This window comes from Corvus moneduloides, chromosome 17 (genome assembly GCF_009650955.1).
Source record: "Corvus moneduloides isolate bCorMon1 chromosome 17, bCorMon1.pri, whole genome shotgun sequence".
Lineage (NCBI taxonomy): Eukaryota > Metazoa > Chordata > Aves > Passeriformes > Corvidae > Corvus > Corvus moneduloides.
Window position 1 is genome coordinate 7,716,568 of NC_045492.1, and position 27,206 is coordinate 7,743,773.

The following is a 27,206-nucleotide window of genomic DNA, read 5'->3' on the forward strand; positions in this document are numbered from 1 at the left end:
GGCCAGTGTCAGCTGAGGCGGCCGGGGGGCCGGGCAGGAGCCCACCGGAGCTGGGCCTTGGTGCTGCGGCAGTATCCGTGTCCGCTGCCCGGCTTCCACCCGCTGCTCCTCACCAGATCAGCCCTGCTGACTGCTGGGCCCAGGGAAGGCGGCTTCCACGGCCTGGTAAGCCCAGCCAGGTTTCTCGATGCCGTTAGGAGAAAGTGCTCTTTGCACAGTGGCGTTATCGACCCCAAGTGCTGCATAATCTTCCCCGTGGCCTTGGAGAGGGATGGGTTAGGCCCCGGCTCCCACAGTGGCTTTCACTGCTCCAGCACTGCCCGCATAAACCTCCCGTCACAGCCCCACCACGGGCTCCTTGAGCACTGTGGAGACGCAAAACCCCGCACAAAAGTCCCGGACTGCTGTGAGGGGACGGCGACCGTGTCAGCGGCCGGGCCAGCAGGGCGCGGCGGGAGCGGATCCCGCCGCGGCCGGCAGGGGGCGCCAGAGCTCCGCCCTCCGCCCGGCACCTTCGCGCCGGCGCACCGGTCCAGCCCGTACTGCGCAGGCGCACCGCGCCCCCGCGCCGTCCAACCGACGCTCCTCGCCCAGCCTTGAGGCACCGTGCGCATGCGCGCCGCCCCTTTGCCGCCCCCTCCCACCCTACCGCACCCCCCCGGCCGCTCGGCGGGCGATGTGGAAGGAGCCCCGGCACTGCTGAGCGGGCCGAGGCCCGGCGGGGCTCCCGGCGACCCCCGGCGTCACTGCCAGCCGGGCCCGCGCGTCAGAGCCGGGAAGGACGCGGACCCTCCGTCGGCGGCTGAGGTGAGGGGCGGGGTGGGGTAAACCTTGAGTGACGCGCGGCGTAGCCAAACAGCGAGGCCGCTGCCGGGCCCCAGCCCCTCGGCGCTCTCCTGCCCGCTGATTGGCTGACGTGTCGGCCGCGCGGGCGCCGTGCCGGCCCTCGTGCGCGGCCCCGCCCCCCAGGTACGGCGACCGGTGGGGCCGTCCGGGCACCTGGGGGGGCGATCCGGTGACTGGGGGGGGGGCGGTTCGGGGATCTGGGGGAAGTGGTCTGGTGGTAGGGGCGGCCAGTCCGGTGGCCGGAAGGACCGGCTGCCCCCTGCGGCGCTCCCGCCTGCCACTGACCGGCGTGTCACCGTCCCGGTCCCAATGGCAGTGCGCCGCTAACCGTGACTGGAATCGCTCCCGTAAGGACGCAAGGCCGTGCGGCGGCAGCCCCGATGGCGAGCGCTCGCTGGTTTTCAGCGGTTTATCCTCTCCGCCTGCAGGGAGCGAGGGGCTTTGGGGCGGCGGGGGCTGCGATTACCGTCAAACCGGGCGCCCCTGGGGCTGCCGTAATCCTTGGGTAGCCCTGCCCGCCCGCTGCCGTCGCTGCAGCGGTTGGGTAACGCTGGCGGAGGGGGGCGGGGGCGCCGGGCCCTTTAACGGGCGGGGCGAGGCGGGGGCGGTGCTGTCTCGGACCGGGCCGACCCGCAGCTCCAGCAGAACGAGAACCGCCTCCGCCCCGGCCCGCAGCCGGCCTGCCAGGCGCAGCCCGCACCCGGTGAGACCTGGGGTCTGCTCGGAGCCTGGGGGTCCTCGGGGCTCGAGGCTGGTTTCCGGGGAAGGGGGTGTTGTGGTCGGTCCTCCGTGCGGCTTCAATCTGGTGGCCCTGAGCCTCGGCGTAGAGCTGCGGGGTGATCTCAGTATAACGATAAGCTATCGGTGGTAATGGCGCGGGTGCATCTAAGAGCTGTGGCATTAACCGTTTCGGTGCCTCTCTCCTCCTCTGTGCTAAGGTCAGATGCTTCCATCGGTCGTGAGGAAGAGGAGTGGAGTCGGGACCTGCTAAGTGCTGATCTGCTTGTGCTCCGGACCATGGACTCATTGAGGGTCTCCCAGGTGTGAAAATGTACAGCAGTAACCGGGAGTTAGTGATTGACTTTGTTTCCTACAAGCTCTCACAGAAAGGATACAGCTGGAGTCAGCTGGAGGAGGAAGATGAGAACAAGACTGACTTTGCAGGGGAGGAGGACGAGATGGACGGCGTCCTCAATGGGAGCCCCTCCTGGCATGCACCCACCAGCCACATAGTGAATGGTGCCACCGTGCACCAGAGCAGCCTCGAAGTCCGTGAGATCCGTCGAGCACCCGATGTGAGGCAGGCGCTGAGAGAGGCGGGGGATGAGTTTGAGCTGAGGTATCGGCGGGCGTTCAGCGACCTCACTTCCCAGCTCCACATCACTCCCAGCACAGCGTATCAGAGCTTTGAGCAGGTAGTGAACGAACTGTTCCGCGATGGAGTGAACTGGGGCCGTATTGTGGCTTTCTTCTCCTTCGGAGGAGCCTTGTGCGTGGAGAGCGTTGTCAAGGAGATGCGGGTATTGGTGAAACGCATTGTGTCTTGGATGACCACGTACTTGACCGACCACTTAGATCCCTGGATCCAGGAGAATGGCGGATGGGTAAGAACACCTCTCTGTGGTGGGGGTGGCTGCCCATGCCCTCCCTCGCTCCAGGCTGGCAGTGGGGCCGGTCAAACCGGAGCACAGCTCCCTGCAATGTTTGTGCTAGAGCTTGTCCTACACCTTGCAGGGAGGATAAAGGGGTGTGCGGTCTTGCCTTCTGCGTTCTTAACACTCTGTCCCAAGAGTGTCAGCCCACCGTGTTGACACAAACAGTTTGTGCTCAGATATGTCTTTCTCCATCCCTGCTTTTTCTCCCTCTCCCTGGATGTTATGTAAAAGACCTGCTTTTCCAAGAGCCTTTGGAAATCTAATGTCATCCAAGCTTGTTCTTCAAGCAGAGCCCTGTCTGTGGGGCATGTTCCTGGTGTCATTAACAGCAGGGAGTGGAGCTTCCTCCTCTCCCAAGGCGGTGTTGTTGTGGGCTGGCTGGTGGTTTGCAGAGGTAACAGCTACTTCTTCATTCTGGAAACAGCACTTGCCTTGCTTATGGTGAAGTGAATCCCACAGCAGATCCCGGTGGTTGGGTGGGCTTCTGGGGCTGTCTGAGCTGGTGTGGTGGAAGCCAGGGCCGAGGTGGAGGCAACCTCTGTGCTGGGGAGCTGCTCAGCCTGCAGCTGCTTTTCCCTTGGCAGGGAGCAGTGCTCCCAGCTGCCCCAGCAGCAAACCCTGGGAGCTCTCAGTGGTGAGGTATTAACATGAATAAGCATTTCTTCAGGAAGCATTCTTGAAATGCCGGGTCCGGCTGTGCAGTGCAGCCTGGGACTGCCGGCGGGAGGTATATGACCTACAGATGTCTGAGTTTTCATTTGGCTTCTGCATCTTAGTGATTCCCTGCTGGTGTAACCTTTACCGATTCCCACTGGAAAGAGTTCATGCTGTCAGGCATTGACATCTAAGCAGTGGGGAATTGCCTCCTTCCTGGGAGCTGAGGCCTCTCAGCTCCCTTCAGCTCACAGTCCATCGGCAGAGCCCAGCATTTTGGGAAGGGGACAGGAGCCTTTGAGCCCAGCATTGTGCTCTGCACTCTCCTGGCAGAGGAGAGGCTCTCCCCAGCTCCCTGTGCCTGACCAGCAATGCTGGGGACCCCAGAGAAGAAGGGGAGCTGCTGCACCCAGGGAGAGGGAGCTGATTTCAGGAACGGTGCAGGAATTCCAGGAATGTGGCCGCCCTGGGGCACTGCCTGGGTGGGGCTGCTCAGGCAAGGAGAGGAGCTTGGTTTCAATTAATAACCCGGGATCCGCTGGCCATTTCATCTGGCTGCATTGTGGCCCATTAGCTCTCTCGTCTTGCAGATAACCCTGGCCAAATGCAGAGTTCCTTTCCCCTCCCTCTGCCTTTGGCTTTTAGAGCCACAGATTAGTCTTGGAATTGAGTGATCAAACTGAGGTTTTCAAGCTAGTGTGGCTGTTGCTGTTAGTGACGGATTGGGCTGTATCCTGGAGACCTAGGCGATAATGCAATCTGATTTTTTGTAAATGAACTCTCTGGGGGATTTAGATTAAATCACTGGTGGAAAATCACTGGTCCCTGCTTGTGGGGAATGAAATACCTCCTCCCTCTGTTCCCCACCCCCAACCATCATGATCCAGACTCTTCAATTTTTTTGTGTCTGTCTCTAAATTAATTGTTTGGAACAAATATTTGTTCAACAGATTGCGGAAGGGTCAGGACTCCTCTCTATCTGACCCGCCCACCAGCTCTTGCTTTGAAAATCACCCTTTCCCACTCAGGGGACCGCCTTGCTCTCTTGTTCTAACCTTGAACCAGGCTTTTAACTTCCCTGCCCAGGCTGTGCTGCTGCCTGGGCTATGCTGGGAGCTGAATGGGAGCCAGGCAGAGTGGCGAAGGCTGGAGTGTGGGGAATCCACACCACCAACCACCAAAAATCCAGCACTGGGCAGTGTTGCTACTGCCAGCCTGTTGCAAACCCTGAGTGCTCATTTGACATCTTGGCTGTAGCTTTCCTCCACTCTCAGCTTTCATCATGTCCCTTCTTGGAGGCAGCCATGCCACTCCACACCAAGGGACAGAGGCCATAAGAGCTCCGGAGTGCCTCACGTGTGGGGCATGCATGGGGATGCTTCACTTTCCATCTCTCTCGCGCAATTCCAGCTGCAGGGAGAAAGGTGCTGGCCTGCTGCCAGCTCTCCCTGCAAGAGGAGTGCCACCCTGCCCTGGCTGTGATGGAGCCATCCCTCTCCTGCCGCCGTGTTTGCACATGGAGTCTGGTGCACTGGAGCTGTTAGAGCCTGTCCCATTCAAACAAAGCACTCCCGAGAGGTGCAGCAGGCAGGTCCTGGTGAGAGGGATGCAAGTTCCGGCAGGTCTGCCTGGCAAGGCCCAGGTGGTTTGTGTTTTGGAGCACTGCAGCACTTCTCTTCCTGGAAAGCCCCTCTGAAAGAGGGAAGGAGCATGGCCCCATCACAAGTGCTGCATAGCCCAGTTGTGTAGGAAGCTCTGTTTCATTCCCCACCAGTGGAACAAAGGCAGCATCGGAGGGCCATGAGCTGCAGGTGCCTTTGGAGGCTGCTGTGTGCTGGGCTGTAGCAGTTCTCTTGAGAAATCATGTTTTGAGGCAAGGGGAAATGGTAAATCTTGCTCCATAACGTTAACATAGGAGTGTTTTGTCACATTTACTGGCTCTGCCTTGGTTTGCCCTCCTCTCTGCAATCTGGCACTGGGAAAACAAACAAACAAGAACAACCCAAGGGGAACATTTAATAATCAGCCAGAAGAGAGTCTTGGCAAACCGTCACATCCAAAAAGGAGGCTTTCCTGGGGCAGTTGCTTTGACCAAGACCAAGTCCCACTAGCTGTGAAGTTCAAATGGTGATGCCAGTGGGAATTGGGAGTCATGGAGGGAGAAATCTGGTGAATGGGAAGGAAGGAGGGGGAAGCGCAGGGTGAACGGGAGAGAGCCTGGCAGGCAGAGATGTACTGACCATGCTTAATCTGTTTGAGAAAGGAAAGTGAGCAGTAGATCCTGCCTGGCTGTGACCCTCCAGTGCACAACAGCTTTTCCTTCAAGGCTAAATCTACATTCAGAGTGGGATTTAAGGAAGGTTTTCTGGATCGGCTTGGAGTTAGATCTGTGGATGTAGAGTCAAGAGATTTGTGGGGCATATGGTGGGGACCAACATGAAGGGACTGTGTCAGGCTAGGACTGAAAGCAAATGGCATCTTTAGCACCAGTCTGTCACATGTGAATCCCAACAAACTGGGCTAGGCTGGTGGAGAATGAACGATTTCCTGCGATGGCTCAGTGCTTCCTGGGTTCTCAGCTGACCCTGGCCACACAGGACTTGGTGTGCTGGGACATGTGTTGTGTCACCCTGCAGTGGACTGGAAGCTTATGATTCTCTTTGGGGAAAACCCTTTGAAGATGTCAATATAGCAAGCTCATTTTTATCTTTCTGATTTTTTTTCTGAATGGTAGGAAATGACTCAGCCTGTGTCATATGACAGCACACAGCTGGGATTTCGTCCTGTGCTCTGGCTCCAGGCTCCTCAATGCTTTCAGATTGGGAGCTAGACTTTGATTCTCAGCTCTTTGGAAATGCATTTTGGCCTTGCGCCTTGTGTCCCAGGTATCCTGCACAAACTGTCCCTGCCACTACCACATTTCCTGGGAGTGTTGTTTGCCAGAGTTCTGCCCTTCTGAGTGTTGCAGGTTGGGTTTTGGGGTTGCCCCGGCACTTCTGATCCTGTTTGAGATCACAGCCATCTGTTCCACGTGGTGGCCAGTGTGCAGAAGAACTGACTCAGTGGAAGAGTCTGAGCATAGCCAAGGCCACGCTTTGCAGTCTTGAAGATGAGTCCTATGGTTTCATCTATGAGGCTCCATCTCATCCTATGGCTGAGAGAGTTGGGGTTGTTCAGTCTGGAGACTGCCAGTGCCTAAAGAGGCTCCAGCAGAGCTGGAAGGGGACTTTGGACAAGGGCATGGAGTGACAGAACAAGGGGGAAGTCCTCCCCACTGACAGAGGGCAGAGTTAGAGTGGATATTAGGAAGATTCTTTGCCCTATGAGGTTTGTGAGATACTGGCACAGGTTGCCCAGAGAAGCTATGGCTGCCCCATCCCTGGAAGTGCTCATGGTCAGGTTGGATGGGGCTTTGAGCAACCTCGTCTGTGGAGCTCAGCTGGACTATTGCTTTGCACTTTGTCCTCTGTAATTATTTTACAGCCTTGATCCCTTGCAGTTGAGACGATGGCCCCACTATCATCAACTGCTTGGGGTGAAAATATTACTGTCCTCTGGCCAGTGGGGTCCCCAGTGTCCCTTCACAGTCCTGAGTGTTCCTCCCTGGCTGTGGGAGCTGGCAGCAGTGTCCTGGCTCAGGCTGTTGTACCTGGAGCAACTAGCCCAGGTAGCTGTATCCTCGCTGATGGCCGGAGATCTGGGCTCGGTGTGCAGATCCCTGGCAGCTCCTCATCCAGCCTTCGACCTGGGAGGCTTTTCTGCAGTGCTCTCCAGGAAATGCCATTGGAATGACTTCCACTGCAGCTTCCTGCCCGGCCCGCAGCAGCATTCCTGCCGCTAGACCAAGAGCGATGCAGAGGCTGATTTCAGAGCTTTGCTCTTTACCCCCTTTACTCGTTCTCCTTCTTTGGGGCCCTGCCTGTTTTCCTTGCTGCCTCTCGGTGTGTGGTGCAGTTTGATTACGTTCCTTAGATCTGTGATTACAACAGGCGCCTGGAAAGCCAAGCTCCTGCCCGTGGCTGGCTGTGGCTCAGAGCAGCCCACTTAACCCCGGGGTCTTTGAGCGAAAGGGATAGCGTTTCCTTAGCTCCCAGGGGAGCCACTGGCAACTCTGATTCGTAAAGCACTCTGAGGCTCTTTAATCCGAAGAGCTGAGTGTCATTTAAAAAAAGACCTGTGAAATAATTAACAAACTGTTTCTTGCTGCTCTGTGTTCACAGCTGCTCTCAGTAATGTCATTCCGCCTGCTCATCCTGCTCGTCTCTAACACTGGAGCCGGGTCCCTGGAGCGCTGCCCAAGGTCTCTCCCTGTTTCAGCAGCAGTGGGGTGTCCCAGCGCAACAGAAGGGGTGGGTGGGAGCTCTCTTTTCCCCAGTGGAAGCTGCAGCTTTCTGTACGTGTCTGGGCTGCTGTGCCTGATTTCCGTGGAGCTCCGGTATGGTTTGTGTACGTGGTTTACCCCCGGGAGCAGTGACACGCCTGTGGCACACACCGGGTGCAGCTGAATGGTGGTGTGGTGCTCTAAGATCTTTGCTGAAGCTGAGAAGGTTTGGTTTCCTTTGGTTTTTACCAAGCAGCTGATGGCTGTAAGCACAGTCCCATCTTGATGTTACAAGGAGTATTTCTCTAGCAGCTCTTTCCCCACTAGCTGTAAAGCCGGAGTATTCCCAGGAGGAGCTGGGGGAAGGGAAGGGATGGATATCAGTTGTAGAAGTGTTGCAGACCTGGTGAACCGAGAGGCGAGGGGATTAATGGTGGCTTCTGCCGTGGGAGCAGAAGGGGGCTGGGGGCAGCTGCTCTGTTTCCTCTCGGACCCCAAGAGCAGCTGGGATGTTGACCTACCTGCTGATTCAGAGCGTAGGTATTCACTGCGGGTGGCTCTGCCTTGCAGTGGCAGGAGAGCAGCCGCTCTCCTCCTCCACCCTCCCACAAGGGAGGGATGTTGCCCTTAAACACTATTGTTCTGAGCCACTAAAGATTAACGAACAGAGTGGAGGCATGAAAGGGAAGCGGAGTCCCTCAGTGCCAGGGCACTCCTTGCTTTACTGCCCTGACCTTGGACAGGGAAACTTCCTCCTCCCTGCTCCTCACCTGGAAGGATGTGCAGAGGGGTTCTTGGTGCAAGATCTCTCTGAAGTCCTGCTCCTAATCATCCTTGAGATGCCAAGAGCTCAAGTTAGGGAACATGCATTCCAGAGGGGTGGGAGAGCTTCCCCCACAGTGCACCCATGGAGGGGGGCAGTGGGGCAGGCTCAGGGCACGGGCTGGCACCCGTCATGGTCAGGTGGGGAGAAGGGTTACTCTGCCACAGCAGAACAGCCCAGCGGAACGAGGGTGCCAAGGGCTGCCGGGAGGCAGAGCCGTTAGCAGATGGCTCCAGCTGGGCTTACCGGGGAGCAGGTGTGGGTTTCGGGAGCAGCCTTTTAAGAGAGATGTCAGTTTTGAACCCGGGAGGCTCAAGGGGCTGAGCCGTGGCTGCCACGACTCGCATGCTGGGGAGCTGTGACCTAGTTGTGCTGTAGAAATGCTCGGTTTATTTTTTATTTTTAGGTATTTTGCTTATTTTATCCTCATGTTTAATTTAGTTAGCAAAAAAAGAATCGGAGGACTGAGCAGTGCTGGGAAGGACTGCCTGCAGGCGGGAACGCCCGCTGCAGCTCCGTGCAGCCAGCATCTCTCCAGCCGCCCGTGTCTTCTCTCGGACACGTGCTCACGTGTACCAGCCCAGTGCTGTCTCTCAGGATCTCTTTAATGGGAAACCCAGTGCACTCAGCGCTGCTGCCTGCCTCCGGGGTAGCGAGGGAGGGAGGGAGGAGCGGGATTCAGAGCGTTAACCAGAGAGGCTCCCGTGGCTACAGGGACTGTTTGAATGTTGTGCTGTAACTGGTCTGCCTTTCCTCTGCTGCTGGGAGCAGGAAGCTGGGGGAGCTTGGTGTTTCAGGGGGCTTTGGGCTGGTTACTTTTTCGACCGCTGCTTGCCTCTGCACTGGCACAGTGTGCCCAGGGAAGGGTAGTGGGCTGTATCTGCAAAGAGGGAAGTTTCAGGGGGTTGTGCGATTCCCTTGGGGAGAGCTGTTTGAATTTATTGCATTATCCTCCTTCCTGCTCAAGCTTGTGTTTCAGCTGTGTCTGCAGACGTAGCTGCTGATTTAAGTAGATCCAATTAGTAGCTAGCTCCTGGCAGTAGTATCCTGCTTGGGGAGATGAGCCCTGGAGATGAGGAGCCTCCGGTGGGAGTAGGGCTAGGCTCAGCCTTTCAGCCCCCGTTCCTGATCTAGGATGGACCCAGAGCTCCCCGGCTCACAGCCCTGCACCTGAGCTCAGAGGGAAACTGAGGCAGGTGTCCTGCTCTGTGCTCTGCCTGGCCAAGAACAAAGAGCAGGCAGGTTCTCCCTGCCTGTACCGCTGCCAGACAGGTGCTCTTAAGACTGAAATCAAATACTCCAAAACCTGACAAGCTGGCACCAGGCAGGGCTTGGAGCAGGAGCTGGAGCTGGAGTGTGCAAGGAACCTGTGGGCAAGAGCTGTGCAGTGACCTGGCTCTTGGGGTAGGATTTGAAAGGGAGCTGCTGGAACTGTCTGCTTCCTGAAGGAGCATGGAAGGGTTTTCTTCTCTGCTGGAGGATGAAGGGCTCTTTGGGAAGCTCAGAGAAGAGGTCTAGGCTGGCTGGCATGGAGCTGGTTTGGTTTGCATGCAGCTAGTACCATGATCAGGTGGAGCAGGACAGCTGTCTGCGTTGCTTCTCTGAACGATACCAGTCCAATTTGCCCATCTCTCTGGTTTGTGCCACCATTGAGGCTGAACACTACCAGTGTTGTGCAGGGAGCATGTCTGGTGGCAGTACGTGGCATTACTGCCTGTGTGTGTGACTCGTGGTGAGCTGGCTCAGGGTTTGGGCTGGGATGTGGGTGCTGGGCGTGTATGTGGCCCTGGGTAGTGCCTGGGTGACATATGACTTACATATGGAGAAAATGAGGTGTTGCTACCTGTAAATCAGCCATCATGGAGCGTTGCAAGTGCCTCCATCCTGTACTTGTATGGCTCACCAGTGTATTAAACTTGCTGGAGAGCTAATGTCTTTTAATAGAGCAACTGACCTCATTTAGAAGCTTCCACTGCACCAGCCAGTGATTATTTCATGCAACAACATGCATGGAGGAGCCCAGGGCAGAGCACAAAGTCTCCTTCTCATGCTGCATCGCTCTCTCTTGTGTTTGCTGCATCAGCTGCCTACTGTGCTTCCTGCCCTCAAGTCAGCAAGGATTTTGCTAAAAGGGACTTTGTGGCTTGAATCATTTGAAATTTCATGGAACTAACAGGAAGTGAAAACAGAATGAGCACATCTTCCTCCTCTTCCTGCACCTCCACCCTTTCCCCTTTTTCATTCAAGTGGCATGTAAGAATTACAGCAGCCTCGTGAGGTGCCGGAGCTGAAGTGGGAAGTGGTAAAGCTTGGCCGTCGCTCCTCCAGGATGCTGGTGGACAAGTGGCTGAGGCAGGAGAACGAGCAGTTCTTCTCCAGGATCTGTCTCCTCTGAGGACCATCCCTGCACCCAGCCTGGCTCCCTTGAGTCCTGGTAACGCCAACATTCCCTGTGGGGTGTGTTTGGTGAGGCTTGGGGTGCGGGTGAGGACCGGGAAGAGCTGTCAGCATCGCCCACTCACCCCCTGGCAGGAGGGAACGTGGCTCAGCAGCCGGGCACACGTGAGCATGGCACATCTCCCCGGCACAGGTTTCCCCACGGTTACACAAGGGCACGATTGCACAGGAGCTCTGACGTCCAGGAAGAGCAATGACAAGGTGAAAATTGAGCTCTGTTCTCTGGGTGCGGGTGGCCCTGCTGAGGTGCTCTGTTCGGCACAGCGAGCTGGCCACGGCCCTCTGCTCCCCAGCCCCACAGGCGGCAGATAACCAGGACATGAAAGCAGGAGCCTTCCCTGCCCCCCGAGCGTGCCCCTCGCACAAAGGCTGCTCTGCTGCGGGGGCTCAGACACCATCTGTCCGGTGGGGAGAAGCATCAGAGAGACCGTCTTTCCTCGGACTATTCCACTTAATGCCCTTTGGAAAACAATCCCATTCCCAGCAGGTGCTAATCTCTTGAGTGGATCCGGCTCAGCCAATGTGTTCTTCGCTGTGCCTTTGTACCAGAGTCATGTCTCCTGCCAGCCTCTCCTGCCCTGCTGAGCGGGCCTGGTGCCGGCCGGAGCTGCGGCACCTTCGGGAGCCCTCACCCCAGTTAGCTCTGGGAGGAACACTGATGAAAGATGGATGCAAGTGGATTAGTCATTCACATCGTCTCCGGCTTTAATACACATGAATGTTTCAGCAGATTTCTGGAACGGAGAGCGCAATTCCCTGCTCTCCATCTCGTGCTATGCACAGCAGTCTCCCGGGGCAGGGACGGGGGTTACAGCTGTCACCATAGCCTCTTTCATGTATTTGGAAAACGCTGAAATTGTGCTGAATGGTGTGGGGTTATTGCAGGTTCCCTGGAGCCGGTGATGAAACCAGTTTGACAGGAGGCTGCCTCGGCAAGGATTAGGGCTGGAATGTGCTAGTGAGGGTTTGTTTCTGGTTAGAAAAGAGCTAGCTCTGGCCTGGGCTAGGCTGGAGCCCCACAGCAAAGCTCGAGTGAGAAGAGGAAGAAGTGGGGACGTTCTTGTTTAATTGACCCTTTTGAATTTTTGGCTGCCTCCTTCCAAGACGCAGGTTTCAATGAATGCCCCGGGACTTGGGCAGGGACAGCACCCCAGGGCCCACAACACCGCAGCACCAGCTCCAAGGGCAGGAAAGGCAGGAGAGGCAGTGGGTGGGTGGCATTCCCTGCCATTGTCATGGAGATCAGCAGCTGCTTCCCTGGAGGTCACCATTTGCATAACAGTTAGAGCTGAGTCTCTGGAGTATTTGCACCTGCAGCTGCTGTCCCCAGAGCCCCTTCCTCTCTCTGTGTCCCAGAACCCCTTCCCCACCCCATTCTGAGCCTGCTTGGAATTGCTGGTAGGGACCAGTGGGGTGAAGCTGCAGATCTTCTCTGCCCATGGAAGGGGGATTGGAACTAGATGATCTTTAAGGTCCCCTCTAACCATTGTAGGATCTGTGTTTCTATGGGGAAGGTCAGACCTACCTTGGATGGCAGGTTCCCTTGCCATGCTCCTGAGTCAGGTGCTCACCTTGACCTCCACTGCTCAGCACTGCAGGCAGTCCTGTGACCTGTGCAGTCACGCTCTGTCCCTGCTGCCCTCTTTTCAGAGCTGGGAGTGGTGGGGGCCACACATGGATACAGCATCAGGGGGAGCAGGACAGAGGGAGAACATCCAGGATGTCTCTTCCATTCATATCACAAAGGGACCCACAGAGCTGTGTTTACAGGATGCCAGTGGCAGCCTTTGGGAATACTTCTGTTTTCTTTTATTCTTAAAGCTCTCAGCTGCGTTTTCCCCCCTGTGCTTCACCTCCAGGTTCACATATGCCAGCCCCATGTGGTGAGCTGGCAGCCCAAAGGGGCTCTGGGAGCAGGTTGCTGTCGATGCAGGGCTTTGTTGTGGTCTGTGCTGAGCTGCTGCCTTTCTTTTTCCCCTCCTTGTCTTGCTGCTCAGCACAAAACTGTTCCCAGCATCTCATTAACAAATGTCTGGTCATCCAGATGACTCTGCTCCCGGCCGGCGGTTGCTGTTAGACCTCTGAGCAGGAACACAGCTGTACTTACGGTGAAGGTAAAACAGAAACAGCCTTGTTTTCAAGGGAAACATTGCCTCGTGATGAGAATGCCTGGGTTGGAAGTCAGATGCTGTGGCTCATGCTACTGGCTCGCACACAGCTCTAGGAAAGGCACTTAACCTCCCCGTACCACTGTTGATCCATCTGGGAACAATGCTGACTTATCCCACGGGAGGTTTTGGGGAACCAGCTAATTTTTGATAAAACACATGAGGATCCTTGGGTTGGAAAGGCTGTTGTGTATGCTGAGGTGGGTGCTGAGGGTGTCTGTCTCACTGGGCTCTCTGGGTATCGGAGCCGTGGGGAAGCTCCGAAGCTCCTTCTGGCGTCCCAGTCTCTGTGTTGAAGTTTGACCAAGTGCCACCAGTTCACCTGAATACTCCCAGTAGAGCCTGGCTTTTCTTTGCTGGTTTTCAAAGCTTTGTCCTGGTATCTCGGTGACCTCCATACCCTTTACCCCCTTGTGCAGGGCAAGCTTTGAGCCCCAAACTGCCAGAGCCCTCCCCTCTCCACTCTCCTGCCTCACCAGAGGCCAGATGGAAGTTTATTGCCCACATCTGCTTCCTTCACCTGCCCCCATGGCTCAGTGTCACCGAATCCTCTTTCCCCAAGTGCTGGGGCTTATCTTGAAAGAGGAACCTGCTCTGCTGACCCTGAATGGGATCCAGCAACTGTTCTCCTTCCCGTGCAGGCAGCACTGGTGAATGAAACGAACCAAACAAATGAGAGCCTCAAATTTTAGGTGTTCACTTTCCCATGCCAGGATATGAGTAGCATCTCAGCCAGGTGTCGTGCTTCTTTAGTCTGCTCTCCCACCTGGGACAAAACACTTTAGGTCAGACCCGTTCCTCTTGCCTTTTTGCCATGGGTTTGTGTGTGGGCACTGGGCAGTGTTTGAATGGTTGCTGCATCCCCCACAGTGCTGGGTTGCAGTTGGAGGCTCTGTGAGTGTCCAGAGAACTTTTGGCACTGCAGAGCCTCCCTGCCCCAGCTCTGTGGGGTGGTGGAGCCTGACTCTCCAGGTCCTTCTGCCTCCTGCAAGTAGCATGTGCAGCAGGAGGGAAGAACCCCCCCTGCCCCATCTCCTCCACCAAGTGGTCATTTAGGCTCCAGCAAGAAAATGTGGATTCCTTCCCCAGCTCTGGGGAGGAGAAGCAAAGGCAGGGGATTGCCTCTTGCATAGGAATAAGATCTCTGCTTCCTCATGTCCTGCTCCAGAGCATCCTCCTCTCGGACGTGTCAGTCACCCGGCATGGGGAAGGGGATGTGACGAGTGTTCTGATGGAACAGCCTGTCCTCTCTGGTGGAAGAGGCCCACGGGTTGAGGGTTGAGACACTGACGTGCTGTTGCTACCACAGTCCTTGTGATCAACTCAGGAATTCCAAATATTTCCTCTCAGATAAAGGTGACTGGGGGAGGCCAGAAATATCTGGACGTGTCTGGGCAAGCCTGATATCCAAACACCAGGCCAGAGAGGTCAGGATCAGTCCTGGAAGTGCTGGGCTTCAGGTGCAGAGCAGCCGAGGCCTGGGATGGTGTGGGAACAGAGCAAGCTGCCTTTCCCTAACCTTCAACCCACCCCCAGCATGTGCAGGGAGGACGCTCCTGCTTGTTTTCCCACTCCCTCTGGTCTGGGATCTGGTTCCCAGGAGACACATCTGGGATTGAAGTTGTGCAGGGGCTGAGCTATCATAGCTCTTAGGGTGATTTTCCCGGAGAAGGGCAAGGCGCTCTCCTGGAGTCCCCTACAGCCCCCAGCTGTGGCTCCAGCAGCTGCTGCTCCCTTCCAAAGGAAAGGAGAAGGGCTGATGTCCCCTCCCTGCCTGTGCTGGGCTCTGGCTGTGCTCCTCTCCGCCTGTAGCACCCGATAGCTCTGCGTTCACCGTGCACCATTTATCTCCTTCAGCAAACACTTCCTTTTCTTGGAAGCAAGGGCTTCCTGGAACTGCCTTTCCCCAAGCTCGTCAGCACATGCCATGGAAAAAGCAGCGTGGAGAACTGGCTGCCAGCCCTCCTTGGCTCCCTGCCCTGCCTGCGGGGCCCTCTCCTGGTGCCTGCCCCATGGAGAGGCAGGGTATGTTGTAGCCCTGTCCACCACTGCAGCCTTCCTGGGCACAGTGGGGACGTCCCTGCCCTGATTCAGGAGGAGCCTGTGGAGATGTGTGGGACTCTCAGTGGGGCAGGTCCTACTGAATCCATGAGGAAAGCAGATTTTCTGGGGAATACATCACGAGGGTGCAGCAGCCTTCCTTCAGCTGAGCGCTCTGCAGCATCAGGTGCTGTGAACGAGTGGCTGGGACACGTTGTCCAAGGGCAGGACCATCCCTGGAGCAAGGGCCCGGGCACTGAGAGATCAAAACATACGCAGAGTTGGAAGGGACACACAAGGTTAATCAAATCCAACTCATGGCCCTGCACAGGACAGCCCAGCAATTCCACCATGTGCCTGAGAGCATGGTCCAAACACTCCCTGAACTCTGGTTCAGGCTTGGTGCCATGACCACTGCCCTGGGGAGCTGGTTCCAATGCCCAACCAGCCTCTGGGTGAAGAACCTTCTTCTAACATCCAGCCTAAGTCTTCCCATACACAGATGTTGTAGGGGTGGTGTTTTTTGGACAAGGCTGTGCCTTCTGCCCCAGTTCCCTCTGCCCTCCATCCCTGCCAGCCTGCTATCAGTTTGCTGCCACTGCCATGCCCTGTCACAGCTCCATTCTCATCACCAGCTATCACAGAGGGATTTCCTGTACCTGTAGAATTTAAAATATCCCCTTCTTGGGTTTGGGCTCTCCTCCTGTCCCTCTCCTGCAGCACATCACTGGCTGTTCCTGCGTGAGTAGGCTAGCAGCAGGCAGCAGCCTTCACTTTCCTCCCTGGACATGTGAGCTCCTTCCTGCCCATTCCTGCAGGACCAGGACACAGTACAACACCTCCACAGATCCCGTGCCAGCTGGCAAGCATGATGGGAAGCGAGCTGCCTTCTGCCACTCTGTGTAGGTAGTGGGAGCCACGGGGATGACTGTCATATCCCTGAAGAGGACTCTAAGTGAGGAAGAAGTAGTGACGTGCCCCAGGGTGCGTTAGCAAAGTCCCTGTGTCCCAACACTCTGCCCTTGAGTCTGTGAGTACCTCCTCCTCATGGTCACGGGGTGTGGAAGGCAGCTGGGGAGGTGGCTGGTGGGAGATGGAGAAGAGCTTTGGTGGCAGAGGTGGGTGCTGAGGTGCACAGTTCATCAAGGACCAGATCCCCTGTGGTGGGGAGGCCTGTGGCCATGGAGAGGGACACAGCCCAGCTCCCTGGGAGTAAGCATGCAGGTCTGCTGCACACCCTGCTGTGAAAAGCTGTTTGTGAGCTTGGGCACAGGTGTGTGGCAAGGTGAGGGGATGCCCCACAAGCTGTGACCATGCTGGAGCTGTTTGGTGGGAGCTGGGAGACTTGGCACCATGTTCCATGAATGAGAGGCACCTGGATGCCAGCCATGACCTGGGCACCAAAGCGCCGTAGTCGTGCGGCTGCAGGCTGTGGGCAGGTGTGGGAGGCAGCGTGCAGGCAGAGCAGGCAGGCAGGGATGCTCCCCCTTCCTGCGCAAAGGCTGCGGTGAGGCATGACACGAGCACAGCGTCAGCCGGGCTTATCTCTGCTTTCCCAGAGCAGCCGGGTTACTGGAACTGCATTCACTTATCAGGGAACAGGGGATCTTACTTGGAAGATGGGCTCAAGGTGCGACAGCATCAAGGCCCTGCTGACGCTGAGCTGCTGGTGATCCCTGAGCCTGGAGCTCACAGCTTCCTCTCTGTCCAGCCCTGCAGCTCCTGTTCAGCCCTGATAAACCTGAGAGATCCTGGGCCATGTGTTTCCCTGCTGCCTGCCCAGGGAGCCCTCCTGCCCTGCTGTGTGCGGCTTAGGGACCCCAACAGCTCTCCTTACAATGGGCTGAGGTCTTCCCAGCTCCTGCTGCTGCTGGAGATGAAGGGCTGGAAGCAGCCGGCTCGGACGAGCTGATCCGGAGTGACTGCATTCCTGGCCAAGCCTCGTGCTTGGCCTGCTCTCCTGAATCCCTGGGAAGGCTTGAGCTTGACAACCCAGTGTCTGCCTTCACCACAGGGATTCGTGAAATCCAGCTCGTGTTGTGAAGTAGCCTGTGAGGGCCAGGACGGGGAGTGGGACATGGGAGGCTCTGCTGTGGACACAAAATCACTGGGGGGATGCACGGTGTGGGCTCCCGCAGCCGTGGGCACCAGCCCTGCTGCTGCTTCCACAGGCCTCGGCCAGGGAATGGAGCCCGGCGGGTTCCCACTGCAATGATTTCTATCACACTTGGATGCTAATTTTAGAGAGCCAAGAGCATGTGATGCATCCCCTGCCCTGCCCTCATGGTGTTCTCCTCACAAATCCTTTCTGGCACCCTCTTCTCTCATGACTGTGCTTCCCCACTTGCCCTCTGTGCATCATCCAGAGCGAGGAAGCACAAGGCATCCGTCACCTGCCCGGTCCCCACCACTGCTTTCCTGACAGCCCTTTCCCTCCACGCTCCGCTCCCACCCCTCTGCTCACCACTCTCCTCTTTCCACAGGAGCACTTTGTGGTCCTCTATGGCAACGATGCTGCTGCCGAGGTGAGAAAAGGCCAGGAGACCTTCAACAAATGGCTCCTGACCGGGGCGACGGTGGCCGGAGTGCTTCTGCTGGGATCCCTGCTGAGCCGCAAGTGAGCCGCCGTCGAGCCCCCCGCAGCCAGGACGGCTGCGCCTTCACCGCCACATCCACTACACTCTGCTCCCGAGCACCGTCACCGGCGCAGGGGGGCAGCCCCTCCATCCCGGCCGAGCACCCTGCTCCATGGAGTTTTCTCCCTCGTGCCGCCAGCTCCTTTTATTGTAGCCCGTCTTATTTACTGTTCCGTTGTGTTTTAAAGGCGCTGAGGCCAATGCAGCACTTCAGCCACCAGCTCCCAGCGCTGGGGAGATCCAGGCAGCTGGGGAGGGCACAGGCTAGAAGGTGTTCCAGCCCTGCAGGGTTCTCCAAATGATTTGGAAGAGAATAAACAGACTTATTTTTGCATGTGTGAGTGCGTGCGTGTGTGTAGATGTGTCACTAATATAAAGTTCCCCAGCCAGAGCAAGGGCCAGGCTCCGTGCCCCCGTCTCTGGCATGCTCAGGCACCAGGAAGAGGCAGGCTGCCCGATGGGATGGAGCTTCCCTGCAGCATCACTATCCTGTCCTTGCTTTCTCCAGTCAGAGTTCGTCCCTGCGGCAGGGGGAGCAGGAGGAAGAGGCAGAGGCCAGGGATGAGGAGCTCTGCCCTTGGTCAGCCTCACATGAATTCCCTTCTCCACAGATAATGAGCTGGTGGGAGCTGCGGCCCATCCCAGATGAGGATGGTGTGCCAGGCCCAGGGCTGTGCGTGGTTTGAAGGGTTCTTTGTCCTCTTCCTCCTCCTCTCTCCAAATGTAGATGGCTGTGGGACAGTGCTCATCCCTTCCCAGCCTGCTTCTCTGGGTGGCAAAGGAAGGAGGCAGGAGAGGGGGAGAGTGCTTGTCCCTGGCACAAGGGGCTTTGCAGAGAGCTGGGGCTGTGGTGTCCAGGAGTCCAGAGCTGGGGATTGGAAGGGTCAGAGGAAGCACCTTCACAGGGATGGCAAAGCCCAGGGAGCAGCCGATTCATGGGATGAGCTGGGCACCAAGGCCAGGGGAGATGGGAGTGGGGGCTGGCAGTGGCTGAGAGCCATCTCCACCTCTGGAGAGCCTCTTTGGGGGCAGCAGGAGCTGTTAGCCTCTCTGGTGCTGTCCCACATGTTTCCAGTCCCATAGCGCAGGCAGTCCCCATGCGTGGCTGTGACGGGTGCATGCAGTGACTGAGGTGTCTGGCTTCCCTCCCCCCTCATCCCCACGCTGCTCCCGCTGCTGCCGGAGCAGGGAACCTCCGGCCTTTGAGCTGAAATTAGCTTCCAGAATAAACGCCCTCATCCTTCGGAGCCCACCGCGGGCAGACACAGCTGTCCACAGCTTGTCCATGTACATACTGCCCGTGCTCTGCTGTACATATATGAGTAGTTTTTAATTCATTTGTGAATACTATTAATGCTATTTTTGTTATCTTGTCTGTCCGTATTTATGTGTGGGGCCGTGCTCCCTGCAGGGGCCAAGCTGGGATGGAGGTGGGGGGAGAACCGGAGGTTCCGGAGGGGTTCACTTGGCCACTGAGCACGGACTCGCGCTCCCCATGTCGGACCCACTCAGATCCTGCACGGGGAGCACGAGGATTAGCATTAGCCCATTGAGCGCTTCGGTTTGCAGGTGGAGGTGAATCCACAAATAAATTTGTCATTCGAGCTGCTGGTGGTGCTGTGGTCTTTGCAATTGTCGGGAATTTGAGCAACTGTGGGCTCAGAGGAGTTGGCTTCAGTGGGATGGATGGATGGATGGATGGGAATGACGTCCTCTCCTTGCCCAAGGAAGGGTTGGGGTGCTCCAAGGGCAGTTTGCTGTGGTCCTGAGGGATGGTGGTAGGGTGGGGTGGCACTAAGGGGTGATGGGGACAGGAGAGTCCAGGGCAGGCTCTTAGCTGGGCTGGGGGTGCTGGTTTTGGGGACATGGGCTCAACACCCATAGTCACGTTGGGAGGAGGAGGGCAGGGGACTCACAGCCTCACTGGGACCCACAGCCCCCCGCATTCCCGGGACTACCCCTCAAAAGAGCACCTTCTCTTTGTGCAGGGCTCATTCTAGCACGGTTTGGACCACACAAACACTCGAGCTTTTTTGGGATGCCACAAGCATGGGGAACACCGAGACACCCCACATCCCTCTCACGGCAGGACGCGCCCAGCTCAGCCTTCCCCAGACGCCCCTCCCCTGTCCTTTCCGGGGGATCCCCGGGGCGTGGGGACAGCGGCCGGGCCCGGGCGGGTCCATGGGCCGGCGGGACGCGGCGGGAGCCCGTGGACACGAGCACCATCCCGTGGGCAGCGCGAGAAGCGGCCGCGGAGCTGCGGGGAGCGGGAGCAGAGGGACCCCATGACCAACAGAGCCGCGAGGACTCGGGGGAACCCCAGTCCCCGAGGGCCACTAGCCCCGTCCCCAGCCGCCCTGAGCCCCCCCCCCCCCACGGGACGGACCCCACGGCACAGCCAGAGCCCCTCGCAGCCGGGGACACAGCGATGCCTCGTCGAGGAGAAGAGAATGGGATCCTTCCTGGGAGACGCGGCTGAGGGGGCTCCCCAAGACACCTCACAACAGACTGGGCTGAGCTACGCTCCCGCTTTAATCCCTGCCGAGGGTGGGGGGTCTGCGGGTCCCAGGAGTGGGCGGCTCTGCCGGCCGCGGGGACACGATGGCATTGGGATGGTGACAGGGACACGGCTGGCGGGGGGCTGCTGGGTTCCCACGAGGCCGGTGGTCTCATGGCTCGTACTGCAGATCCGTGGTGATGAGCACGAAGCCCTGTAGGGAGTCAGAGTGAGAGGGGGGATATGGGGCACATGGGGGACCCTGGGGTAAGGGGACAGTGGTGGCACCCACCTGCTGCAGCGAGAGCTGAGGTCTGAGCAGGCTGAGGCCATGTGGGAGGGGCAGGGGGATGCCAGCCTTGAGCCACTCTGTGGGGAGACAAAAGTCATAGCAGCGGGTGGCCCTGGTGCAGCTGTGAAGGGATGAGAACAGGATGGGGACAGCACTTACTGTTTGCCTTGGGCACCCCAAAAAGCCACAGCCCAAACTTCAGCAGGGTCTCCAGACGTTTCACCTGTGGGACAGGTAGGGTCTGAGCCCAGCACAGAGCAGGCAGAGGGGTCCATGGTGCAGGCAGGGCTCAGCTCCCTGCCAGACGTGCCATGCATGGGCTCCACACCATCCCAGATTCCCCCCAGCCCCTGCTCCCAAGGTGATGTGGAATCCAAGGCTCCCCTTGGCTTCCCTGGCACAGCCACTCACCTCCACTGGGCCCACGTTTGATGCCACCTGTGTCACATGGAGCCTGGAGGACAAGATCAAGGTCAGAGCCAGGCACAGGGATGGGAATTGTCCCGTCCCAGGGTAGGGACAGAAGGAGCTCCATGGTGGGACCAGGACCCCAGCAGAGCCGGTCCAGGTGAGGACCTACTGCTAGGGCAGCTGACACAATACGAACCGGGGGCAGAATGGGGTCTGAGCAAGCAATACAGGACTCAGAGAGGCAAATGGACAGAGGTGGGGAATGGGGAGCTCTGCAGGTATGTCCCAGGGGAGCTCAGACCCAGCTCAGGGTCGGGCACTAACCCTGTCAGTTTCACAGTGCCCGCGAGCCTGTTCCTGCTGATTGTCGGCTTCCCTGTCACGTTGGCATCCTGCAGCAAGAAGAGATGTTGGAGAGACCAGGGCAGTGCCTGCAACCCCACATCAACCCAGCTGGTCCCAGTATCCCCCAGTATCACCCAGCATGGCCCCAGCCAGGAGGACAGGCACACCAGCCCCAGTCAAGCCCTTTGGGGTCCCCTGTCTCCCTGAGCCGTGGCAGCAGCAGCCACTCACGATGTTCAGCAGAAAGGCAGGGACACGGGTGGCATTGGGCAGCACCACGAAGGCCTCGGCAGAGCTGAAGAGGGTCCCGTGCAGGGCATCAGGACGGAAGGAGAGCAGGGGCTGCCGGCGGGCCCAGAGGTGCAGCTCCATGGGCTGGTCTGGATAGCGCTCCTGCAGCTGGGAGGGACAGGGCAGGGATGGCACAGAGCCATGCTGGCACTGCCACCATCTGATCCCCACCATTGCCCAGGTCCCATGTGCCCATCACTGCCCTGCCCGTGTCCTTGTCCTGCCTGTATCCTATTCTGTCTGCATCCCATACTGCCCTCAACACATCCCATTTCCACTGCACCCCATTCCCTGTCCTGTCCCTCATGCATCCCATTTGACCTCAGTGTTATCCCATGTCCCATCCCACCTGCGACCTTTCTCTCCTGCATTCCATCCCTCCTGCGCCCCATCCCCCATCCCATCCCTCCTGCATCATTTTATGTCTGCGTCCCACCCTCCAGCATCCCATTACATCTTCTGTTCCTCCTGCAATCCCATCTTGTGTCCCATCCCACCTGCATCCTGTCCTACTCCGTGTCCTTTCTATGTCCCCTTCTCCCTGTGTCCCATCCCACTCACCTGGGGGGAGAAGACCTCCATGTTCTTGGTCTTCAGCTGGAGCGGGAACTGCCGCGGGACCTGGAGGGGAGGGAGGGATCAGGGTGCTGGGGCTGAGCAGGGGTGAGCACGGGGACACCCCAGTGGGACCCCAGTGGGGACAGCTCTGCCCTCCATCATCCCTACCCTGTCACTGGAGATGTTCCTGCGCAGGGCCCCGGCTGTGAAGTACGTGAAGGCGGCCGAGTTGGCGACGAACTCGGTGACGGCCAACAGCAGCATGGGCTCGTGTGCCATGGGCAGTGTCTTGGGCAGGGGAGTGGGCAAAGCCACGGGCAGTGCCATGGGTAACGCCACAGGCAGCGCTACAGGCAGTGCTGGGGGTCTCTGCTGGTACGTGCCCACCCTGAAGATCTCTCCCTGCACAGATGCATGGATGGACATGAGGATCAGCCAGGCTCCCCTGTTCCCAAATGTGGCCCAGGGGTACCCAGGATGACATTACCTTGAGGGCAATGTCCCCATACTCCTCTGTGATGGTGGGCGGTCCCAGCAGGGAGTGGTCGATGGCGGCAAAGGTGTCCAGCTGGGTGGACACTGCAGGGACACAGGGGTGGTCAGGAGGAGTCAGACCACCAGGCAGACGCAGGCTGCCCGATGGGGTGGAGCTTCCCTGCAGCATCACCGTCCGGTCCTTGCTTCTCCAGCCCCTCCCACAGCCGGGCTCTGTCAGGATCTGGCCCCACAGTGGGGTCTTGCAGACCGTGCTGGGCACCAGTCCTGTCCACAGCCCCCCAGTACCACCCTGCCCTTCCCCAGTCCTGGGGCCCCCTCACCCACCTTTCATGTGCTTCAGGACAGCATCCAGCCTGTCAACGCCTCTGTGGAGCGCAAGGCAGAACTGGAAGCAGAGCAGGGTGTCAGCAAGCCAAGGGATGAGGGTCTCCAAGCCTCACTGGGCTGTGGGGGGGGACAGGGACACCCCAGGGCACAGGGGCCAAGCACCCACCTGCTTGTTGAGCTGCTGCCGCAGGGTTCTTTGGAGCAGTGGTGCCAGCAGGTTGTAGAGCCAGCTGTGGGGCAGAGTGGGGTGTTCAGATCACCTCACAGCACCCACCCAGCCTCCCCCAGCCCACCACTCTGGCTGGGGCACCAGTAATCCTTGCATGCCAGGGACAGGACCAAGCAGGGGCCTTGGCATCACCTGTATCCGCGGTGAAACTCCATGTGCAGGTCGGTGCCCTGGGTGTAACAGCCACTGGTCCAAACCGTGGGGTGGCCGCTGCCATCCTCACTCACGCCCAACACCGCTGCCATGGCCAGGTCCTGCATGCGGAGCTCCACAGAGCCGCTGTCCTGGCTGGGGACAGAGTGGATGAGCACAGGGACAGCGGTGACATTGAGCCGCCCTGAGTCCCTGTCCCTGTCCCCATGAGGACTCACACAGCGCCCATCTGGGCTGCCCAGTCGGCGCTGAGCTGGATCCGGGCGCGCTGCACCGTCAGCCTCACCCCCACATCCTCGGCAAAGTCCAGTGAGGATTCATTCATCTGCAGTTCATGGATGTGAATCCTGCACAACACAGGCAAGTTGTACTCGCGGCTGTGGCTGGGACAGGGATGGGGACAGGGACAGGGACCCCACAGGTGGCTCTTACCGTGGCACAGCGTAGGTGAGAGTCCCCAGGAGCGGGGTGTTGTAGGAACCCGTCAGGTTCAGTTCGTGCTCCTTCTGCAGCATTGACTGGAGCAGCTCCAGCCCAAAGCGCCGGCCTGGGGCAAAGTGGGAATTTGAGGTGACACCAAGGAAGGGAATAGGGTACCTGGGGCGTTAGGGGAGTGAGCAGCCAGGTCCAGGATGGTCCTTCCATCCCCCATTCCTGGCAGACTTGGCATCATTCCTGGGGGTGCCCACTGGTCCCCTCCACTCCCCATCCTTAGCAGTCTGGGCATCATCCCCCACTGGTCCCCCCCACCCCTGCCTAGTCAGGAGCATAGATTCACCGAACTCCAGTGTCCTCTGGGTCAGCCAGGCCTTGATGCCAGGATTGGTGCTGGGGCTGGTGATGGCGGCAGAGACACAGACGGGCAGCAGGAGCAGGAGGCAGAGCCACACAGTACCTCGAGGCTGGTCCTGGTACCTGGAGGCTGGAGCAGAGGACATGTCTGGGGGACGCGCAGCTGGTGTAGAGACCCCCTCCCTGTGCACCAGCACAGCCAGGACTTATATTGGGGACAGGGAGCCCCGGGTGACATCAGCACACATGGGGACACCACAGTGCTCCGGCCACTGAAAGCCCAGCCTTGCCCAACACATGACTCAAAGGGGAAGCCGGGTCCCCCATTGTTCCGCACTCGTGGGAGCGGGGGAATGCAGGGTCCCACGCCACCCCCTGCCAGCCCCCCACCGTGGGGGTGCATGCAAGCCAGGGATACCAGCCAGGGCTCCCCACAGGGGCACAGGACCAGCATGTGGGGACACACAGAGACCCGGCCAGGCCAAGGTCACAAAGAGCTTCAGCTGTGCCCTGCCTGGGAGCAGTGGAGCAGTGGGGGACACAATGAGCTGGTCCTGGGGTAGAGGGACTCTGCCAGGGCTAACACGGCTCAACCCATTTGCGACAGGGAACAGCAGCTGTTCCCACTTAGGGAAGGGCTCTGGGAACCCTGTGTAGGGTTATCTAAATTTCAGTGGGGTCAGGGTGTCTGGGGTGCGGAGGCAGCTCCCAGGGAAGTGGTGAAAATATTGGGACAGTCAGAGTGAGAGCAGAATTGTGCAACCCCCGCCAAAAAATCCCGGCTGTCGGGATTTGCACTGCCAAACCCGCCATCGGTGGGACTATCCCCCAGCCAGGGTGAGCCCCTCCAGTGCCATGGGCTATGGGACAGGGGTCCAGCTGCCCTCCTGGATCCAGCCTGGCAGACCCAGAGGTACCTTTAGGATAGGCAGGGCCTCATCCCAGCACCACGGAGGCAAATAGAGCCCACGGGCAACCTCACCAGAGGGACCACAGCCCCACATAATGTAACTTACGGAGCCCTTGAGAGCAGCTACCCACTGGCCTGGGACCCCCAGTGCCACCAGCCATGACTGCAGTGGTGGCCAGAGCCCCCAGCAGTGACCCAAAGGCCAGCACTGACCCTGACCCCCAGCCCCGCTATCCCAGGGTGCCTCCGCCCTGCACCAGCACTCACCGTGACAGGCGGGTGCGGTGCCCCACACCGCGGGGGCCGCAGGTCCTGCCATGGGTTCCAGCTCCTCCGTGTCCCTGGGACCGTACGTGGCAGCGAACACCAGGGACCAGCTCTGACGCCAGTGTCCATCCCGGGTCTTGGTCAGACCACAACGTCACCTATTTCCCCCGTCCCTAATCCCTTCCGGGATGAATCAGGTCCCATGAAAACACCGAGGGACCGGTTGGGGCGCAGGTGCCCGCGGGCTGGGCGCTCCCTGGGGCTCTCCGGTGCATCCTGGTGCTGCCGCATCCGGCATCCCGACACGTGCAGGCGGCTCAGCCCTGCCAGCCCCGCTGCAAGCCTGGACTGGCTCCGTCAGCCCCTTCCCCAGCTCTCCTGTGCCAGGAACCCGGTCGTGGCCACCCCGCGTCCTCTGAGGAGGCGGTGACGGCCAGGGCTGCATCGCGAGGGCTCGGTCGCGGGGCACACAGGGCTTGGACAGGGGTCAGGCAGAGACGTGGGGACAGACATGGTCACACACGGAGCCCCTCTCCCCACAGCTCCAGCTGGAGCTTCCACATCAAGCGGCAATGAACAGGTAAGGACGGCACCTGGGAACGCGGCACGGGAAGAGCCCCAGCGCCTCCTGTGCCGGCCCCAGCAGAGCCCCCAGTCCCGGGACCTTCCGGGCTACTCCAGGAGGCCGGCCCGGGCCGTGCAGTGCGAGCGGGCACCGGGAGAGGGACCCACAGCCCCGTCCGCGCCGCGCTACGGGACTGGGAGGGAGGCGGGCGATGGAGGGGACACGGATGGGGGTGATAGAGGACCTGGGGAGTGATGGAGGAGACCCATCAATGAGGGAAAAGTTCAGCCACAGAGACCCAGAGCCCCCGGCCCCGCCACGTGGCCCCTGCTGTTATGTCACAGGCAGGACAAGGGTGGACAGGCGAGGCAGTGTCTTGATGCCCCAAGTCACCTGTCCCCTACACAGGCCCTGCCAGGGGATCTGCTGGGCTGGGAAAGCACGAGTGGGCACGGACAGGCCCGGACACACATGGACACACTCGCAGCTGTGACCGTGCAAACGCACACAATGGTGTGCGGAGGCTTGCACATGCACACACCTGTGCCCAGGGCTGGTCAACACCTTCCAGCCCCAAAGCCCTTGGCTGCAGGGTCTAAAGGGTCCCACTAGAGCAACAAGAGCCCCTCCAGACACCCAAGTTTTCCCCTGCCAGGCCCGTAGGAAGGTCTGAACAGGTCTGGAACAGGAGGCTGTGTGGTCCTTGGGGTGTTTGTGAGTCACAGGGAAGCTCAGGTCAGCTGCCCGGGGCACCCCCAGCCCTCGGGGTTGCACAACCTCTGATGCAATTTCCTTGTCCCAAGAGGTTCTCTGTCCCCACAGGCAGGGGTTGCACCAGGAAGAGCAGGAACCACAGGGGCGGGGCCACAGAGAGAAGCACCTCAGGACTTGCATCTGCTCTCCCCTGTAAAGGGACCGATCCCTGCAGCATCACCCCTGCAATTCCCCAGTCCTGACACAGCAACAACTGTGGGAGCCTCGGGAAGGCTGCTGGGTGCAAGTGGCCCAGCTGGGAAGGGGAGTGAAGGCAATCCCAGGCTGCAAACACACCACTGTCCAGGGAGATGGGGAAACCACACTCCCATCTGGGCACAGAGCCCCACACCCCGCTCATAGCACTGTCCCCTCTGTGCCATCAGCCCATCAAGGTGCTGATCAAGGGAAGATACATCCCAGTGCTGCTGCATTATCCCACCACACACCACGGGGTGCAAACAATCTTTCCTCCTGTGTCTGCCCCTCAACACCCCCACATGTGAGCCCACGGAGTGAAGGAGGGAGTGAGATATGGACACCAGGAACCACTGGGAGAGGCTCTGCAGGGGCAATGCTGGGACACAGGGGGAATTAGGACCAGGCTGTGAGAGACCCCCTCCCCAGCACCACCACAGGGTCCCAGACCCTGTTTCCCCCCGCACACCCACCCAGCCCACAGTGGTCTGCACAAGCTCTCCCCCGTTTGACGGGA

The 27,206-nt window shown here is 58.9% G+C and overlaps 2 protein-coding genes across 7 annotated transcripts; one reads left to right on the forward strand and one right to left on the reverse strand.

Moving 5' to 3' along the window:
• Positions 1-572: 572 nt before the first annotated feature.
• Positions 573-19,204, forward strand: BCL2L1 (BCL2 like 1). Of its 6 annotated transcripts, none has more exons than XM_032126583.1 (3): positions 573-807; positions 1,785-2,450; positions 17,448-19,204. In XM_032126583.1, exons 2-3 carry the CDS (start codon positions 1,896-1,898, stop codon positions 17,583-17,585), a joined length of 693 nt encoding a protein of 230 aa, XP_031982474.1. In that variant the 5' UTR covers positions 573-807; positions 1,785-1,895; the 3' UTR covers positions 17,586-19,204. The 6 variants fall into 6 exon arrangements, with proteins under 6 accessions (XP_031982474.1, XP_031982478.1, XP_031982477.1 ...); XM_032126587.1 differs by having other exon boundaries at positions 630-807; positions 1,790-2,450; XM_032126586.1 differs by lacking the exon at positions 573-807 and adding an exon at positions 943-969.
• Positions 19,205-20,117: 913 nt separating this feature from the next.
• LOC116452290 (bactericidal permeability-increasing protein-like) lies at positions 20,118-25,561 on the reverse strand. Its single transcript, XM_032126581.1, has 16 exons — positions 25,174-25,561; positions 23,983-24,126; positions 23,637-23,751; positions 23,423-23,551; positions 23,184-23,339; positions 22,989-23,052; positions 22,820-22,880; positions 22,485-22,576; positions 22,166-22,399; positions 22,001-22,060; positions 21,380-21,547; positions 21,128-21,195; positions 20,804-20,846; positions 20,552-20,615; positions 20,393-20,469; positions 20,118-20,314 (listed from the first exon to the last, which is right to left on the reverse strand). Exons 1-16 carry the CDS (start codon positions 25,223-25,225, stop codon positions 20,273-20,275), a joined length of 1,569 nt encoding a protein of 522 aa, XP_031982472.1. The 5' UTR covers positions 25,226-25,561; the 3' UTR covers positions 20,118-20,272.
• Positions 25,562-27,206: the final 1,645 nt, after the last annotated feature.